Consider the following 19678-nt stretch of genomic DNA (forward strand, 5'->3'; position numbering starts at 1 on the left):
CTATTACCTGTAGGATGATTTGGTCAGGGCTGAAAGAAGAGCAAGGAGGTAGAAAGTCTAAAGAAAAAACTTCCCATCTCTTTTTAGATAAGGCATTAACTCCATGTCTCAGAATTTCGGGATTGGTGAGAAACCTTGGTGGTTTGTGAGACAGTCATTTAGTTTTGGAAAGAAGGAGGAGATACAAAGGAGAAGAACTGAGCTGGGCAGGGTTAGGTTTAGTTGAGTTGAATTATGTTGACTTGGGTTGAGTGCAATTGGTTTGGTTTGGGTGTAGTGGAGTTGCGTTGTGTCAGGATAGGCTGGATTGAATTAAGTTTGAATTTGGTTGAGTGGAAATGAGTTGAACTGGTTTGACTTGAATTGAATTTAGTATAGTTAAGCTGAGTTGAGTTGTGTTGAAGTGGGTTGAGTTTGATTGAGTTGGGTTAAATTGGATTTGGGTTGTGTTGAGTGGAAACAAGCACAATTGGGCTGACTTGCTTTGAATTTCTAAGAGAGTTGAGCTGGGTCAAATTGGGTTGAATTAGCCTGGATTATTCTGGATAAGAAAATTAAGTCTCCAACATTGTGAACATAATTAATGGCACTGGACTACATATTTGAATGTGGTTAAAAGGGGAAATTTTAGGTTGTATATATGTTACTAGAATAAAAATTAAAAAAAAATCATAGCACTGTACAGCACAATGAACCCTATTGTAAACCATGGACTATAGTTAATACTACAATTATAAAATGCTCTTTCATGAATTGTAACAAATGTACCACACTAATGCAAGGTCTTAATATTAGGGATGGTATATGGGAACTCCATATTTTTAGTATGATTTTTCTTTAAACATACAATTTACATAAGAAAAATCTCCAAGTAGATAATGAGGAGCCCAAATCTAGGAAAGCCATGTCTGAGGAAGACAGTGAAATTTCAGCAAGCAGTGGTCTGGTGAGGGGAGTTGCCCAATGCTGAGATTTAAGCAGATCCAGAGTCTGAGATTATGCATAAATGATCCATCTCAGCTCTTTTTCTCCTCCATGCTTCCACTGGTAACAGAGACTCACTACTGCTGTGATTTCCATCTTGGCTAGGTATTTCAGTTTTCTGGTTGCTAAAATACCATGCAATGGGCTGGCTTAAACAATGGGAATTTATTGGCTCAGTTTTGAAGCTATGAAAAGTCCAAATCCAGGGCACCATCAAGGTGATGCTTTCTTCCTGACGACTTGCATTCTGGGGCTGACGACTGGTGACCCTTGTTCCCTGGCTCCTCTGTCACATGGCAGTGCACATGGCAGCCTTTCCTGGCCTCTCCCTTTTCTTCCGGATGCCCTTCACTTTCAAATTCTTGCTTCCTATAGCTTTCTCTTTATCAGTATAAATTTCATTCTGCTTATAAAGCACTTCAGTGATAGGATTAAGACCCATCCTGATTGAGTTGGGCCTCACCTTAACCGAAGGAACCTCCTTTAGAGGTTAAAAGTCCTACTTAAAATGGGTTCATACCCATAGGAATGGATGAAGTCTAAGAACATGTTTTTCTGGGGTACATAGCTCCAAACCACCATGCCCAGGAGGAAGAGAATAGCAGAATCTCATTGTGTGTATGTGTGCATGTGTGTAATTTGAAAAATATATAAGAAATGATTCTCTAATATCATCCAAACTTGGGCATTCCCCCTTTGACAATCACTATCCTATAGAGCCTTCCCTTCTGCAGAAAAGGGGTTTCTGCTTGGGTTATTCCTGGCATGAATATTTTTAAATAAGAATGTGTGTGTGTGTGTGTGTGTGTGTCTGTGTGTGTATGTGTGTGTGTTGAGGTGGGGGTGGGGAGGGAGCAAAGGTCAGAAAGTCTTCTCATACAGTCTCTTAGCTCAAACCCTTGGGTGACAGCCTTTGAGGGAGAAGGAATATAGTATTTATTGAGCAACTACTATGTGCCAAGGATCTTCACATTCTTCATTCTTTTAAGCTGTCCCCAAATCCCTCTATTTTACAGTGGAGAAATTGTGGCCCAGGAAATTGAAGTAAACATGGCCAAGGTCACACAGCTAGTGTGATACAAACCCAGGAGAGTATTTCTTCAACATCCATGCTCTTTCCTTTATGCTAAGATAGTGATAAAAAACCTAAAGGGCTTGGATGGACAAAGGAGGTGAGAGGGAGTAAGAAGCTAGAACAGAATTCCAGAGAAATCCTGAGGAAGTGAGAGTGAGGTTGAGGGTGAGTGGAAATTGAGAGTTGGGAGTGGAGAGATGGGGAAGATTGAAGGGTTGGAGAGAAAGTAAGACTAGGCAGAGCACAGTGCTAATTGCTAATCAAGGCCTTATCATAGAAGGAATCTCCTCAGCTAAGCAGCAGGGCCAGGTCTTGGTTTACGGATCTTCCACACTTGGGAATTGGAATCTTTCTAAATATTGGGCAGGCGAAGCCTTGTGAGGAGGTTCTAAGCATCTCCTCCCCCTTCCTTCATCTTCTGTTCCTCTGAGGCTCACCTCTTTGTCTGGGACGTCTTGGGAACAGTGGTCTCCAGCAGCCCCTCTGGAGGTTGGCCAAGATGCCATCTCATGAGTGTCTGTAGAATGGGTGGAATGGAATTGGAAGGACTCACAAAGTAGTGAAATCACTCCTGTGTGCTGGGTGCTGTGCTCTAAAGAGACACCCAGTTCCTGTCCTGTGGGCAGCCTGGGGAAAGGTTCAGGTTTGGGGGCCCTGGGGTCCCCACAGAGCCAGCACACCTTTTGTTAAGAGTGAAGGCTATAGGCAGGCAGCTGACCACTTCTGCTCACCACTTAGTTCTCTCTTGTGATCCTGTGGTCTCGGCCAGATGGCTAGGCCTCCTCCCTCCCCAGTCCCCCCAGTGACTCACACACATGTGCCGCAGGGCCACTGAAAATGGGAGACTGACTCCTCCCCGCTGCGGGGTCCAGGGCAGCCTCTCCCTGTCCAGGTTTTCTAAGAGTTTGGGCTCTCTACAGTGCTTTCACTCATTCATTCATTCATTCACTCACTCTTTGCTTTAAAATGTGTATTTGCAAGGGATGGGAGGAGCAGAGAAGCTAGAGTCTGAACTTCTGGAGCTGCAGTTGAACAAACAGAAGACTCCAGTCAAATAACCTCACCTCTCTGAGCCTCTTTCCTCATCTGTAAAATGTGCATAATATTCCCTTAGAGGGTAATAGAGAGGATCAAATGAGACAGCAAATGTATTAGTTAGGGTTCTCTAGAGAAACAGAATCAACAGGGAACACTTGCAAATATAAAATTTATAAAAGTGTCTCACATGACCACAGGGACACAGAGTCCAAAATCCACAAGGCAGGCTGTGAAGTCGACGACTCTGATGGATGGTCTGGATGAACTCCACAAGAGAGGCTCACCAGCCAAAGCAGGAATGGGACCTGTCTCCTCTGAATCCTCCTTAAAAGGCTCCCGGTGATTAGATTTAGCATCACTAATTGTAGAAGACACTCCCCTTTGGCTGATTACAAATGGAATCAGCTGTGGATGCAGCTGACATGATCATGACCTAATCCTATGAAATGTCCTCATTGCAACAGACAGGCCAGCAGTTGCCCAATCAGATAAACAGGTACCACAACTTGGCCAAGTTGACACATGTCCCTAACTATGACAGCAAATATGAAAGTGTTTGTAAACTGCATGCTCCTGATTATATTTATACATATGTATATATATGAATATGCACATAGGTGTGTATGTATCATTTACATATATGTGATAGCCATTCATTCATTTGCTCATTTATTTAACAAACACTGATGCAGTGTTTTTTAAACATCTGGCAATGCTTAGGAAAGCATTTTACCAATGTCAACTAATTTAATCCTCATAACAATCCTATGAAGATGATACTGCTATCACCCCCACTTTGCAGATGGGGAAACTGAAGCACAGAGGTGTTAAGTAACTTGCTCAAGGTCATATAACTAGTAAATGGTAAAGCTGGGATTTTAACCTGGTCCTCTTTGATTCCAGAGTGTTTCATTCATCCATTCAAACATTTATTAAGTTCTTTCTTTATGTCAGGCCCTGGGGGGTAGGGGATGGGATTGGAAATGCAAGGGGACAGTTTTTGGTTGTTGTCATGACTGAATCCATTATTAGTCAACTAAATTTCCTGCCCTGTGTGGGGCAGTCTTACACAAAGTGTCAATAGCATCCCATGGAGAAATCATTCAAGGGAAGAGGGTTTGGAGTCATCCCAGATCTGGACTGAGTCTTGGCCCTGCTGTTCTTAGCTCATGTGACCTTGGACAAGCCACCTCACCCTCTACGCCCAGCTTCCCCCTCTGAAAAAAATGGCTGGAGAGATGATGAATGTGAAGTCCCAGCAGTGTCTGGCAGGCCTCGATGGCTCAAGAAACATGGGCATCATTTCTTGCCAAAGCAAATGACAGGAGATGCAAAGGGGAGGCAGTTTAGGCTTCCAGCAGCCCTCCAAGCCCTTTTCCCTGCAAACCCTCTCTCCCTCTCAGGGAGGTTTTGAGGAAAATTCCCTGGGAGGTTCTAATCAGGCTATACTCAAACATTGCTCTTCTCTCTTCTCTTCACCCAGGTCCAGGGCCAGAGACCAGAAAGGTTCCTTAACTTTCAGCTCTGAGGCTTCATGCAGCCACTTCCCATCTCTGAGCCCTGGCTTCCTCTTCTGTCAAATAGAAAAATGGAACTCTGGTAGATGCTGCTGCTTCTGCCAGCTCTCATCCCTTCCCTCTGCTTTAGATAACAGCACTTGGGTTTCTTTGGAGGAACATCCTCTGCCTCTCCTAGTTCATGTGAGCACGTGGCCTAGGACTGGCCAATCAGAACCAGGATATTCAATCTTCCTGGTCACGGAGGTTGGTTCAGGCCTGGGCACATGAGCTAAGGCAGAGAAGTCAGAAGTGTCCCAGGAACATGGATGCTCCAAGAAAGAGGCATTCCCTTTTTCCATAGTAGTGGGACGCTGGGACAGTGCGAGCCTGGAGCTGCCTGAGATCTTTGTAATGTCACTTAGGGAGAACATACCTAAGAATGGGGCCGAAAAGAGGAAGAGGGATCAGAGATTGAGATCAAGAGATTGAGATTGAGAGAGAAAGGAAGAGAGAAGGTGCAAGGGAAAGAGAGAGGAAGGGAGGGAGGGAGGGAGGGGGAAAGAGAGAAAGAGGGAGAGCTGGTGAGAGGAAAAGAAGGAGGGAGGGGGAGGAAGAGGGAGAGAAAGAATTAATCTGATGCCTGGATCCAGCCATACATGATCATGAATTTTCAGCTTAGGAACCAATACTTTTCCCTCGTTTTGCCAAAACCAGTTGTAATTGGATGTCTGACACTTGTAATGGAAAGAATCCTGACTTTTATTCTGGGGCTGAAAAAAACTGACATCAAGAAGTTGCTGTGTGGATCAGAGGAGAAGACAATGTAAGTGAAAATGTTTTTGTAAACTTATATGGCTGAATGACTGTGAGTTATTAGCAAGGTGTTAAAGCAGGAACACACATTCCATGTGAATGATGAGTCAGTCCAGTTCTCTTTGAAAGGCTCAGAAAAATGGACTTTGAAGGGCCCTTGCCTGAGAGCTGAAGAGTCATTTAGAAATGTGAATTCTTGCCCCCTTAATTTGTAGTTTGTCGCATGCAGATTTTCAAAGGCTGAAGTGCCCTTGCATTGAGGCACAACTGTTTCTTATGTGACTTTATTGCAAGGTTGGCTATTTTCCAAAAAGCCATGGGACACACAGAAAAGATCTTGGGCCTGAGCCTCAGAGTCTCCAGCTGCAGAACCTTGGGCAGCTCCTTGCCTTGCATTTAGTCTCAGATTCCATACCTGTCACCTGATGGGGGCCAGACTGGGCCATCTCTTGGTGAGCTCCTGGTTCTGATCCACTGTGGTCCTGTAATTCCCAGACTCTACCCAGGGACAGGAGTGTCTGCTCACTTTTGGAGTCTGCAGCACCTACTCATTTCTGGGTCCTCTGAGGCAGCTAAACCACAGTTCATACTAGAAAGACTCTATCTGGAGTCTGACAGATACTGGAGATGGATTGACCCACTCTCCATTTCAACTTCCAGTCCCTTGCCTGCCCATTCTGAAAACCAAAATTTCCAGCCTCCTTATAGCCAAGTGAGGTCACGTGATACAGGCGGGTGAAAGAAATGTAAGTCTGGTGTTGCCTCTTCACTTTCTTCTTTATTCCTGCCTGGGATGTGGGCACGAGGTGCTAAGCACAAGGATGCAACTCATTCTGAGGATGACTTAGCAGAAAGATGGAAAGAACCTGAGCTCCTGACGGCATTATGAAGCAGCTGCACCAGGCGTTCGCTGCTTACCTTTGGGCTTCTTGTTTCAGAAAAAGAATGTCCCTTCTCCCTCCGTTGTTTTGTTAAGCCTCTGTGTTTGGAGCTTTTTCTTAAATGCAGCCAAATGCATTCCTGATACACTAGACTAGTGCTTGCCTGTGCCTATTCTCCCTTAAAACTCTTTCCAGGTATCTTATACAAGAGGAATTTGCCAAAGGCCAATTCAGGTAAGTAATGTTGTCAGAAATTAAACCTTCTGGGTCCCCATTCCGGACCTCTTTCCATAACAACCCTCTGCTCAGCAAATGAAGGCCGTTGAAGGCTAGACAGCAGGCATATGAAGGGTTCTAAACAGAATTAGGAGGGAAATTCACACACAGAGAGGGGGAGGGGGGTGGACATTTAAGCCCTAGCGACGGCGTGAGTAACTATGGTTTTCCCCAGCTCCTCGGCCGCAGGCAGCTGTGCTCCCAGTCTCAGGAGCTCAGCAGATTATGCTGAAGGTGGGGAAGACCAGGAAGGAAGCCAGTGCTGTGATCGCCTGGCCGTCCTGTGCTGATCCGGTGGCGCCGGCTGCCTAGTGGAAAGCGTGTAGGCAGGGGACCCTGCAGTGGAAACTTCCGCGATGGGTTTGGAGACTCTCCACTTGCCAATGTCCTGCCTGTTTATCTGCCTTCTTGGTCCACTCCTGCCAGGATTTTGGTGTTTGTTTTAAAGATTCAGGATTTGGGACTCACATGAGTCAGGGATGGGATGTAGCAGGGAGTTTAAGCTTGTAGATGTTGAAATGAAACAGATTGGGGTTCAAATCTCAGCTCTGCCACCTACTAGCCTGTGACTTTTTTAGAAATCAGTCAGTTTTCCTGTTTGCAGAGATGGGGACAAGAAAAAAACATGTCTTGTGTGGCTGTTATAAGGTATAAAGGAGATGAATGCACCAAAAGCCCTTAGCATAATGCCTGCCACATGGTAAGTTCCCCAGAAGTGGTTATTGTTATTATTATTATTATTATCATCAGCACAACTACTACTTTCTGTATGATTAGGGAAATCTTTGAGCCTCAGTTTCCTCTTTTGCATAGTGGGAATGATGATACCTTCCTCTTGGAGCTATTGTAAGTATTTCACTGGGAAAGGGAAGTGAAAATATTTTGTGACTCAGTTTTTAGCTACTCAGCTGAATCAGATTGTATAAATTGGGCCCCCAGCTCCTCACAGTTGGCCACCAACCAACAGTGCATTTGTGTTCCCTCTTAACTCCAAACACCGGCTGGGCTGGGGCTTAGGTCTGTGGCCCCTGGCATTACTGAGCAAAGGTTGGGCCTCAAAACCTACCCCCTACTAGTTATGCAACTTTGGGCAAGTTACTTCAGCTTTCTGGGCCTCAGTTTCTTTCTCTGTGTGCTGGTTAGAAAGGAAGCATGCCCTAAGAAAAGCCATGCTTTAACATAAATTCCATTTCATAACAGTAGAATAATCTCTATTCAATACTGTATGTTTGAAACTAATGAGATCATCTCCCTGGATGATGTGATTTAGTCAAGAATGGTTGTTAAACTGGATTAGGGGATGACATGTCCTCACCCATTTGAGGTGGGTCTTGATTGGTTTATTGGAGTCCTATAAAAGAGGAAATATTTTGGAGAATGAGAGATTCAGAGAGAGCAGAACGATGTAGCCATTAGATGCAGAGAGTCCACGAGCCAGCAACCTTTGGAGATGAAGAAAGAAAACGCCTCCCAGGGAGCTTCATGAAACAGGAAGCCAGGAAACAAAGCTAGCAGATGATGCCATGTTTGCCATGTGCCCTTCCAGCCGAGAGAGAAGCCCTGACTGTGTTCACCATGTGCCTTCTCACTTGAGAGAGAAACCCTCAACTTCATCGACCTTCTTGAGCCAAGGTATCTTTCTCTGGATGCCTTTGATTGGACATTTCTATAGACTTGTTTTAATTGGGACATTTTCTCAGCCTTAGAACTGTAAACTAGCAACTCATTAAATACCCCTTGGTAAAAACCATTCCATTTCTGGTATATTGCATTCTGGCAGCTAGCAAACTAGAACATTCTGTAAATAGGAGGTGACAATACTGACTTCATAGGGTTGTGATAGTGCATGTAAAACAGCGCTCTGCCAGGCACATAGAAGGTATTTAAGAAATATTAGCAATTGTAAATATTACCTACAATGCCCAACACCAGCCTGGCACTGGGTAGGTAAAGAGGAGGGAAGCAGAATTTTGCATGAAACCTTGCTGCTTGAGTACGAGGTGGGAAGGAGGGCAGGTAAAGAAAACATTGAACTCCTACTAGATGTTGGGCATGCTTCCATAGACCATCTTATATCATTCTCAGAATAACTCTTGCAAGAATTTACCGATGGAGAAACTAAAAATTTTTCTTAGTAAATTGGGAAACTAAGGTCCAAGGAGAGCAGCTGGCTGCCTAAGTTCACAGTAAGACCTGGTAAGGGGACTGAGATCTGAAGAGATGTTGGGTTGATTCCAGAGTTTTCCTGTCAGGCCCTGAAGCTGCCCGAAAGGTGGGAATCATTCATGATTCAGGTGAGAGTTAGTTGTGGATTTCCAAAGAATGGGTGGGGTGAGTGAGATGTGTCAGCAGGGGTGAGATGTGTCCACAGGCATTAAAATCCAGGACTCGTCTGGGGCCTCAGAGAGAGTGGGCAGGAGGATATGCGATTGGTGTATGTAAAGTGGAGATTGGAGTGTGCAGAGAGAGACATCCCAGTCATGACATCAGTGGAGTATAGGGGAAGGGGGTCCTTGCCACATTATCTGGGAGAGGTTTGGGGCCTGGGATGGAGCTGGACCTGTTGGAGTATTGGGGGTGCTGGTCAATGGACCCAGTTGGAGGGCACTGACGTTCTTAGTGGTCGTCACAGCAGGTGGATGACTTGGCAGACACCTTGATGAGGTCGTCCCTGGACTGTCACTTCCTTACAGAAGGTTTAAGTTTTTTCCTCCATTGAATACTTCACATAGACCCATTCATTTCTTTATTCAACTGACTAACATTTGTTGAACATCTTCTATATTTCAAATCCTGTGCTCGGCCCTGGAGATACAAGACTGATCAAGATGCTCGCAGTACAATAAGGGAGAGAGAGCGACAACGCAACACAGTGTGCCACTTGCTATGAACTAGGTAGGGCACAGGGGTTTCCTTAGAGGAGGGAAGAATGGACAACATGTCACAGGAGACTTCCCAGGGGACATATGAGCTAGGCCTTGCCCCTTGAGTGGAATTCACCGTCCTGAGGATTAGCAAATCTCATAGACATTTAGACTGTAGACTTCAGAGAAGAGGGGCAGGGAAAAGTGACCTTTAGCTGTGTCCCTGTCCCAGGGATGGGGCAAAGCTAGCTTGGACCTCTCCCCTGCATACACAGTTGCATGTTGGACCCCTTCCCTGAGGTTGCCTGAACATGGCAAGTCCAAATCTGAACTCCACTAATCCACTTCTCTGATTACTAGGCAGCAACCTAGTGTCCTCTCAATATCTTTCTCTCACGGAAGCACAATCAGTGCCAATCAGTTGCCAAATACTGGTACTTCTACCAAGATTGATCTCATCTCTGCTTCCTCCCCCTCCCCTTACCCTGCCCTCTTGGGCCAAGCCCTGTCCCTTGGGGATTGTACTGGCATCCTTTCTGCTACCTTGACTTCTGGCCTCTCCTTCACTGCATCCATCTCAAGATCTCCAGTGCTGGTCACAGAGCCTGGCCACAGTGAGGGTCCAATCACTGCAGGCTGGAACGGACCTGTCCTCAAAGACCATCTGCCTTTAAGTTTTTATTGTTCCAATGGGGACACAGAGGCCCAGAGGAGTCGAGAGGTTTGTCTGAGGTCATACCATAGAACCTGAGATTTGAATTCAGTTCTCTTGACTCCCGGATTAAGGCTTCCTCCCTCTCTCGCTTCCCCCGACGTCAGCACTACACAGTGTTTTCTCTTCTGAGTATGGGTGTGTGGCCTGGTAGAAAGGAGCTGGTAGGAGGTACAGGCATGGTAACCGCTGGGCCCAGGGCCTGAAGGTAGGGAGAGCCTGGGAGTAGAACATGGAGCACAGTTCAAGCCCCTTTATATTTATGGCCTGAAAAACCCCTTTTCTCTGGGTGAATAGACCCCCAAATTCCCACCCTGACCCCATCTCTTTTGCTGATAACCCCAGACTCACGACTCTTTGTTCTATCAGGGTAGCTGCCAGAGGACTGTGGATCTGAGGTGGTGGGGAGGGCTGGACTCCATCTCAGCATCTCCAGGGCCCCAGGCCCTCTACCCACCCCACCCTTCCCCCGTTTCTGCCCTGGCTTGCTTCTGTCTCCTTGGGGAAGCTGACTTTTGCCCATTGGAGCATGAGGACAGCTCAGATGTGGAAGAAGGAGGGACCAGGTAGCAGGCCTCACTTTCCCCACGTGGGTTGGTTTCTGTCTCTTACCAGGGGATGCCTGGAGCTGCACAAGCACCTCTGAGCCTCCTGCCAGACCACAGGGTGGCTAGGTGTGGTGGGGCAACTGAGGGAGAGGGCCTCCGGGTGTGGGGACCAGGACAGTCTGTGTGACCTTGGGCCCATCCCTTCCTTGTTCTAGGCTCAATTTCCACAGTTTTAAAAGAGGAGCTAGATGCTGGGATTGTAAAAGTTGGCCTGCAAATGTGACTCCAGCTGGGTCACTGACACAACACCTGGAATCTTTGGGGGAAAAAAACCCTTCTGACCATTGAGTACTTTCTATGTGCGAGGTACTGCACCTAGAGTTTTGGGTGCATTATCCCATTGAATCTCACGACAACCCTTTGGGGTGGTTCTTATCATTATTCCCATTTGATAGATGACAATACTGAGGACAGGAGAGGGTGAGTACTTTGTCCAAGGTGACACAGCCAGAAAGTTGTGGAGTCTGGATCTGAATTCCTGTCTCCCTGACTTGGAGACCATGCTTTTAATTTCTGGCTGTAGAAGCTCACGAAGAGATCTGTGGCTTCAGAGGACCGGTCTAGCCCATGGAGGAAGTACGTTCTCCCTGTTGGAACTGTCTGTAGGAAACTACATACAGACCAGACTGGTCTGCCCCCTTTTCTAGCCCCTTTTCTTGGGACATAGGCAGAGGGGAGCAGCAAGGACTGTGGTTCAGACCAGCCAGTTCCGGCCTGGGGTACTCTCAGTTCTGACCCTAAGCCCTGGGAGACCTCAGCCTGTGCATCAATTCTCTGAGCTCAGTTTCCTATCTGCCAGATGGACACAATTACGGCCCCACCGGGCTTTTAAAAGATTAGGAGCCTCAAGGATTTCGGGAGAATAATCTCCTTAGCATTAATCAGGCAATAATTAATAAAATGTCTTGGCTGGGATGGGTACAAAGGAAGTGGGTGGTGGCCGAGGGGATAGCTGGAGGGAGGGATGGGGCTGGAGCATGCAGATGGGTGGAAAGGGGGCGGGCCGGCTGGGCCAAACATCCTAGGAAGTGCTAGAGACACAGCCCAGGAGTCTGCAGTCTGTGTGCACCACCCCAGCCGCCCCTGCACCACGAGCCTTGAGTCCGGCCCGGTGCCCTACAGCGCACCCAGGAATCCTTACCCCGCTTTGGCAGAGCCTTGAATGCCAGGCTCAGTCCCTCATCTTTTTTCCTTTGCAGGGCAGAGTCTCTAGCTCAGGTTCCCGCTGCTCCTGCTGCTGCCGCCACCAGTCCTGCTCGTGGCCCCGGGGGTGCCCATGCCAGGTAGGCGACCCCTCCCTGCCCTCAGGAAGCTCCTAACCCCATACCTCTTGGTTTCATTTTCCTTTCCCCACCAGCGAGCCCAGCCTCCCCTTTCTGCTGGAGACGCCTGGGGAGTGGAGTGTGGGGAGAAGGGGCTGAGTCTGTTGGAGGGATGGGGGTTCTCTGAAGACTGGAGGCGAGGCCTTGGGTAAGGTTCTACTGCGTTGCTTTTTGGGAGGGGGAAGGACAGATTAGGATCTCATGCCAGCTTGGAGAGAAGGCACAGCCCCTCTCCAGCCGTGTCACTTCTCCTGGGTGCCCAGCTGTCAAGCTGCCTCAGTCCCCAACACCTCCACTGTTTCCTTATGTGGACCTGAGAGGAAGTGGGAGGCGCAGGGGTAAAAGCTGTCTGAGTTCTCCTTCTCTGACCTCTCACTTTTTGTGGCCCCATTCTGATTCCCAGCTTCAGTGCAGGTCTTTGGTGAGTACCTCCAGTACAGCAGCCTTTCTGGGAAGAAGAGAGGTGGAAATACATTTAGAGCGCTAGACTGCTTCCCTGAAGTTTAATCCTTGCCCGTGAGTGCCCCATTGGGCAGATGAGGAAACTGAGGCTCAGATGAATAGGTGATGTCCATAAACCCACACAGTGCATGATAGGGGCAGGACTTGAATCAGGATCTATCTTACCCCGAACACTTTGCAAAATCTTTCCACTGGGAGCTCGGAGAGTTTGCTCCCTCCCCCCTCTATGGACCCTGGGCCCCTTTAGTTTTCATCATCTTCAGGATGATGGAGAAAGTCAGAATTGTGAAATCCCACCCATTCCCTCCCTGCCCATCCACATGTGTGAAATTCCAGGTGATGGGATTCAGCTCCTTGCTCAGTCTGCCTCCCTCCCCAGCTCGCTTCTGTGTGTGGGGTGGGATGGGGTGGGAGTGGTGGAGGGGGCAGTCTGGACAGAGCCTCTACCATCACCCAGCTGTGTGACCTGGGCCTCCATTTCCCATCTGTAAGATGAGGGTGAGGGTGCAGGAGTGGGGAGAGGGCATCTGAGCTTTCTGCTGTAATGTTCTAGGGGATTTGATGCTCTGGAGGAGAGAGGAAAGCTACCCATGTGAATTGCAAATCAAACCAGGCTTCCTGGAGGAGAGGGTTTGAACGGGTGGCAATTGGTGGAGGGAATAGAAGTTGTTCCAGGTATAGGTTTAGAAAGAAGATGAGGAAGACTTATACGGTCAGTATTTACCAGTTTTCAGAGCACAGCTATGGGCATCCACTTCTTTGGTACCCACCATATCCCTGCCAGGGAGATGTATTAGACCCATTCTGCAGAAGGTGTAGAGAGTTGAGCCCACTTGTCAAAGGCTCGACAGAGTGGGTGGCAGAGCTGGGGCTGTCCCAGTGATCCATCTTGTCAGCCTCCTGATCAGCCCAGCACTTCCTCTGAGGCTCCATCTGTCCCCATCCAGGCCCCAGGGTACAGAGGGCCCACCCGTCCGTGTTCCCATGACTGCTCACTAACAACCAATGAGCCACGATCTGTTCCATTTTGTTTGTTGCCTTTTCTACATGCTTGTGTATTGTAAATGTTTAAACAAAATTGTTTTCTCACTCCATAAACATTCCTGAGGGCTCGCTCGATGTCAGACTGACTGGACCCTGGAGATACGGAGTGGGGAGGAGCTCACAGTCTAATAGGGGGGAGAGAAATGCCACCAGAGTGTCATCCAAGGGGATCGGGACCATAGCTGAAGGAAGCAAGGGGGGTTGTGGCCTTCAGGGAAGGGAGCGACCACCTCTCTGTGTGAGGAGTGGGGGAGACTTTGCGGAGATGGGGATACAGGAACTGGATGCCGCAGGAGGTGGGGGCGCCGGGAGAAGGGTCTTTCTAGTAGAAGCAGTGGCATGAGCAGAGGCACAGAGTTCTGAACAACAGGAGGGAAACGAGCATAGAGAGCAGTAAGACCTGAGGCTGGTGCTGGGTAACAAGGGCCTTTGAATGCAGGGAGGGCTGCTTAGACACAGGCCTGAGAAGGGAAATTGTGAGCAGAAGTGTGGAGTTGGGTGGATGGCTTAGGGGGTGAGACTGAGGCCTGGAAACCAGTCATGAGGCTGCTGTAGGGGTCTAAGGAAGAGCAGATGGCAAGACAAATGGGGTACAGGGTCAAGATTTGGGTTTCTCTCTACTTCCAAGGCTATGAGTAAACTGGGGCCCAAGCTGCTTGGGTATCTGCCCCAGGAAGCCACAGCCTGTGTTTAGTCCCCAGCGGGGCAGTGAGGGGGGATCCCCAAGAGATGAGGGCGGCAGAGTCATCAGACTCTGCTTCTCTTGTTGGGGAGGAGATAGAGCCCAGCTTGGAGGGCAAGGCTGTGCAGGGGACTCTTGATGCCCAGGATCACCCCCTCCAGCCCTGGTAAATGGTTTAGCACCATCTCCTGGCTAGGGTAGAGCATGACCTGGAAATGACCTGGAGGCACACGGCTCCATGCCAAGTGGAGGGGCCCCAGGCCAGTTTACCCTGGCACATAGGGTGGGTGTAGAGAATTCAGCCTGTGCCAAGTCCTTTCTGCTCCTATCTCCAGCATCAGCTGGAACTGCAGGCTGGGAGGAGCCTTCCTTTTCAAGGGAGCTCTTTCAGCTGCTGGGCCTAGCTGTCCAGGCCTGGTGCGGCAGTGCCTGGCCTCTGGCTGCTGACCTGTAGGGGCTGGGGTCCCAGGCCTGGTTAGTTAGGGCCGTTTTTGTGCTTTCAAATGCCAGGCTCCTGGACTTTCTCTAAGTGTTATTCTTAGGGGATATCAGTCCAGCCTCTTTGATGCACCCGCTCACAGCCTGCCACCTCCGCATCCTGGAGGATTTGGTGTTCCCCCACTGCGCCCCACCCCTGGTCACGCTCAGCCCTGAGCGTGGAGCCATGATTCTTGGGCTGGGTGAGGGAGAAGTGGTCCAAATCCTTGGAAAGGGTTCTGGAGCCAGGCAGTCCAGGAGGGTCCTTGTCTGGGTGAACGTGGGCCAGCTGTTGGCCTCTGGGCCCATTCCCCTCATGTGGCCTGGGCATGCTGGTCACCCCCACCTCTGGGTTGTCAAGGGCTTAGTGAGAGAGAGTTGTACATTCTCTACTGATGTGGTGGGGGCAATCATATTGATGCGAATAGTGGAGAAGGATGGACTGGCTCCATCCTGAGTAGAGAACAAGTAGGGGGTACTTGTCAGAGCAGGGGGCCTCCTTAGAGTCCATCTGCTTTATTCACGGAGCCCTGGAGCCAGGAAGGGATTTGTCCAAGGACACACAGCCAGTCAGGAGCAGCGCTGATACATCTTTCCTGAGCACCTACTTAGTACTTAGCCCTGTGCTGGGTGCTGGGACTTAAGATGAATCGGACAATTCCTCTATCTCCCCAGTTCTCTCCCCTGGGGGTTTATTATACAGGGGTGTCCTCCATAGACCACAGAACTGGGCTGATGTGAAAGCATGCAGGATTTAGATTAGACTGAAGGAAGACCTCCCTGTGTGAATAGCTCACAGGGCTCTGGTTGTGGCAGGGGATGGGATCCCCCTGGAGTACTGACTTTATTCATTCAGGATTTTCAGGTTCACCTTTAAGGAAGGGTGATGGCGCTACCTCACCTTGGGTTGTTCCTAGCCTGTGAGCCAAGGCAACTTTCCCTTTCCTGAATCCAAGACAGGGTTTCAAAGAGAAGAGGCTCCAAATTTTGGCTCTGCAACTTTGAAGCAGTGGGGCTTGGGCAAGTCTCTTACCTTCTCTGAGCCACACAGTCTTCATCTGTGTGATGGGGATTCTAGCCCACTCACCCCTGCTTGGTGAGTGCTGGGAAGAGAAATGAGTGCTGGGTATGTGAGGTCATGGACTAGGCCAGTTAAAACCCTGGCTTCCTGGGTCCAGCTGTAGAATCCAGCCATGGTGGAGCTCATCCCACGGGAAGCGGACCTACTCTCCTCTCTGCCCACCTGGCACCCCTGGGGCCACAGTGGCAGCTGGCCTCTTGCTGGGGAGAACTCTTCCTGCCCTGGGGCAGCTGTTATTTATGGGAAAAATGTGAAGGAGGAAGGAGGGAAGGCTGGACAGCCAGTCTGGGAGGGAGGAGCATACATTACTCCTGCATACATTACTGTTTGTGGCAGGAGAAGGATGCGGGCAGGAGTTTCAGTGTCTGGACTGTCCACCTCTGCTCCTGCTAGGGCAGGACTCTAGACTTACAGCAGGAGGGCTTCAAGCTGGACTTCAGAGCAAGCTGCTGAGAGCTGAGAAGATGAGAGTCTCTTTAGCCAAGCTGGGATTGACCAGTTTCCTCACTTCATTTTATTAATTCAATATATTTGTTGACTTCTGGACACCACATCTGGAGCCCCTAGCAGCTGGATTTCTCCGGACCTGGGCTGAAACCCAGCTTTGTCAACAGCCCATGTTAGGGGGAGGAGAAGGATGGGGAAGGTGTGGCCCTTTGTCTCGGGAGTTGATGATGGAGAAGAGCAGGATGCTTTGGAACCCAGAGCCAGGGAGAGGAGGAGCGACAGGAGCAGGAGTGTGGATACTTAGGAGAGGTTTCCTGGTGGGGGCAAGGCATGGGTTCGATGGAGAGGGGCAGGTAGGTTTGGAGGAAATTGATTAGGGAGGTACAACAGCTGGGCAAAGGATGAAGCCCTTGCGGCTTTGGGACTAAGAGAGGGGGCTGCTATTGAATGCTTGAGCTGGAAGGACCTTTTGAGACCCCCTTCTGTGTAAGTTGTGAAACTGAGCCCAGAGAAAGGATGGGACCTTCGCCCCTGTGCCATTTGATTGGTGATAAAGGGCTTCATGTACCAAATTGGGAGCTCTAAGGTCTCCTGGGCAGGTGAATTAGGCAGGTGAGCAGAGTGCTGAGAGCAGGAGGAATCGAATGAGGAGAGCTTGGGCAGGGGTGAGGAATCACTCTGTTGAGGGACCAGATTCCTGCCGGCAGAGGGGTGGTGGGGGAATGACCCTGAGGCTCAGCGGGCATTTCTGGGCCTGTGGGAGAGTGAGCTTGGGGTCCTGCCAGGGCCCTTGCCTGCGTCCTGGCTGCCAGGTCCGCCTGTGTCAGCCTGATAAGGCCTCTATGTCCAGCTTTTTCCCGCTGACCCCTCCCTGTGTCGCCCCTGCCAGGGCCACAAACATGCCCATTGTGGGGCCATGGGGAGTCACCAGAGTTTAAGCAAAACTCTTTGCATTATTCGTGCTGTTTGTGTGCTGAGGTGTGGTGCTGGGGCCTTCTCTGAGGTGGGGGCCGGGGGCGCCCTTCTGCCCAGGCCGCGCCCAGACTGTAGCGTGAGGAGGCTGAGACCGGGGGTCAAGCCTTGCCTGAGCTCGTGTCCTCAGATCACAGGCCCCTGAGGTGGCGGAATGTTTTGCCCCTGCCTGCTGCCCCCTATCACTACCCTCTTGACTCCCATCAGCCGCACAGAGAGTAACATTCCCTGTAATATTGGCTCTGAGCCCAGGTAAGGAAATATGTGTGTTGGCAGAGGGGGCCTGGCGTTGGCTCTGTGCCAAGAGCCCGGTAGTCCTGGGGCTGCAGGGGCCTCTGCTCTGCTCCTCTGTTTCCCTAGCAGAGCAGTGTGCGAGGGCTCTGCCCTGGGAAGTGGACCTGAATGAGCTGTAAGAGTCTCTGACTTTAGTGTTGGGAGATTCACTGAAGCAGAGCAGATTTGAGCAAGATGGCTGTGGTCAGTGAGACCTGGGTTAGATGCAAAAAGGGACCTCCTGTTTGGAGGGGTATCTTCAGGAGGCAGGAGGGCTGATGCCAGAGCTTCCAGTACTCCTCTTTCCTTCATTCTTGACCTTCCTCAGGATCCAAGTCTGGGCCCCTTACGAGCTGAGGCAGTTCAGACTATGGAGCCACCCTACCCACCTCAAACCCGCACCTTGTCCTGAGGTTCTGGGAAACTTCTTTCCTTGGGCTTGATTGCTGAGTCTGTGGGGGTGGGGCGAAAGTGGAGAGACGGCACTTGCTGGGTGGCGTCTCTGGCTTTCCTCTTTTCTAGCCTTGGTGTCCCTCTCTGCATGGTGGGTGCATGGTGACGCCTACTGTTCTGTCCCTTTTGCAGAAGTGGGGGGATGGTGGGAAGCTTCCTTTCCCTGGTGTCGGGGTAGTCAGGGCTTGGGGGCTGGGCTGGGGGAACACCTTCTCGGCATCCTTGCCCCTTCTTGAACTGCCCAAACCCTGCCCTTGCTGCGGGTCCCTGACTTGGTAGGAAATGAATGATCTAGAAGCCTGTGGTTTCACTGTCTTATCAGCAGTTTCCCAGCCTTTGATGTCATAGCCTGGGGTCAGGACTGCTCCCCTGCCTGCTCTGGTGGCAGCAGGGAGGGAGGGGGACTTCCCCTGGGGGCCTCATCTGGGCAAAGCTGGAGATATAGAGCAGAGCCTGGAAACAGCAGGGTTTGGGGAATTTATGTTCATAGCAGGGGGAGCAGGGAGGGCCCTTGGGGCAACAGTGAAGTCCAAAGAGGGGATACTCAGTGATGAAGGACAGAGCTCAGACTTGAATCCACACCTCTGGTCCCCCATTTTCCTATCAGAGGTAGGATAGGGATCCGGGATCACCCAAGAGTGGTCTCTGATCCCCGTTTCTCACCCACCGTGAACCCCTGTTGTTACTACCCCTGCCAGCACCAGGGTATCTGTGTTCGCTACGGCCTTGACCGCTATCAGTGTGACTGCACCCGCCCAACTGCACCATCCGTGTCCTGGCCTCCAGCCCCCACTGCTCTCCTGGGCCCCTCCCACCCCCATGGGCTCCTCCTCTCAGACCCCCACTCCCTGTCCTTGTCTCTGGCCATGGCCCCATTGTCATTCCTTGCCTGATACTGACACTGTCAGACCTGGCTCCTCATGAGCCCTCCCTCCCAGGCACATCCTCTGTCCCTGGTCGTGGGCTGTGTGGCGAGTCTTCACTGCCCAGCCCTGATCTCATTTCTTGACCCTATTCCCTGTTCTCATTTTTGGTTCTGTCTGTGCTGTGTCATCCACCAGGACTCAGCCTTCTTCCCCATCCCATATGCATGACCCTGTTCCATTCTGACCCTCATCCCCAGTTCCCACCTTCCACTTTGGCTACCACTGGTCCTGTCTGCAGCACCCGACTGAGTGTCTGCCACTGCCCTTGCAGCTGAACTTTGGAACTGGCTCCAGATTTCACTGCAGCCCAGCCCCTCTTTCCTCCACTTCCTGCTGACGCATGGGCACTGGTTCTGGGAATTTGTCAATGCCACCTTCATCCGAGACATGCTTATGCACCTGGTACTGACAGGTGGGTGAGGAGCAGGGTCCCCCTAATCTGAGGAGCATCCGAACAAGATGGCCTGCCAGTGCTCAGGATTGTTGACATCTGATAAGGGTGGGAGGTGGGGAGACTCTGTGATGCCAAATAAGATAAGTCCCAACTCGAAGGGAGGGGGAAGGGGATGTAACTGGGGGAACTCTCTTGTTAACATTATTTTTACCCTCTTTAGCACGTTCCAACCTTATCCCCAGCCCTCCTACCTACAACTCTGCACATGACTACGTCAGCTGGGAGGCCTTCTCTAATGTGAGCTATTACACTCGTGTCCTGCCCTCTGTGCCCCAAGACTGCCCCACACCCATGGGAACCAAAGGTAATGGAGATGGGATGGGGCTGGGGGCTGG

General features: G+C 50.1%; 1 protein-coding gene across 1 annotated transcript in view; it reads left to right on the forward strand.

The window, feature by feature from the left end:
• Positions 1 to 12011: 12011 nt before the first annotated feature.
• Positions 12012 to 19678, forward strand: part of LOC143656034 (prostaglandin G/H synthase 1-like) — a 43360-nt gene continuing 35693 nt past the window's right edge. Inside the window, 5 exon segments of the mRNA XM_077127719.1 lie at positions 12012 to 12030; positions 18630 to 18713; positions 18716 to 18733; positions 19161 to 19301; positions 19504 to 19647. Of these exon segments, the coding sequence (XP_076983834.1) occupies positions 12027 to 12030; positions 18630 to 18713; positions 18716 to 18733; positions 19161 to 19301; positions 19504 to 19647 (391 nt within the window). The 5' untranslated portion in view covers positions 12012 to 12026.

Source organism: Tamandua tetradactyla, chromosome 2 (genome assembly GCF_023851605.1).
Source record: "Tamandua tetradactyla isolate mTamTet1 chromosome 2, mTamTet1.pri, whole genome shotgun sequence".
In the NCBI taxonomy this organism is placed as follows: Eukaryota; Metazoa; Chordata; class Mammalia; order Pilosa; family Myrmecophagidae; genus Tamandua; species Tamandua tetradactyla.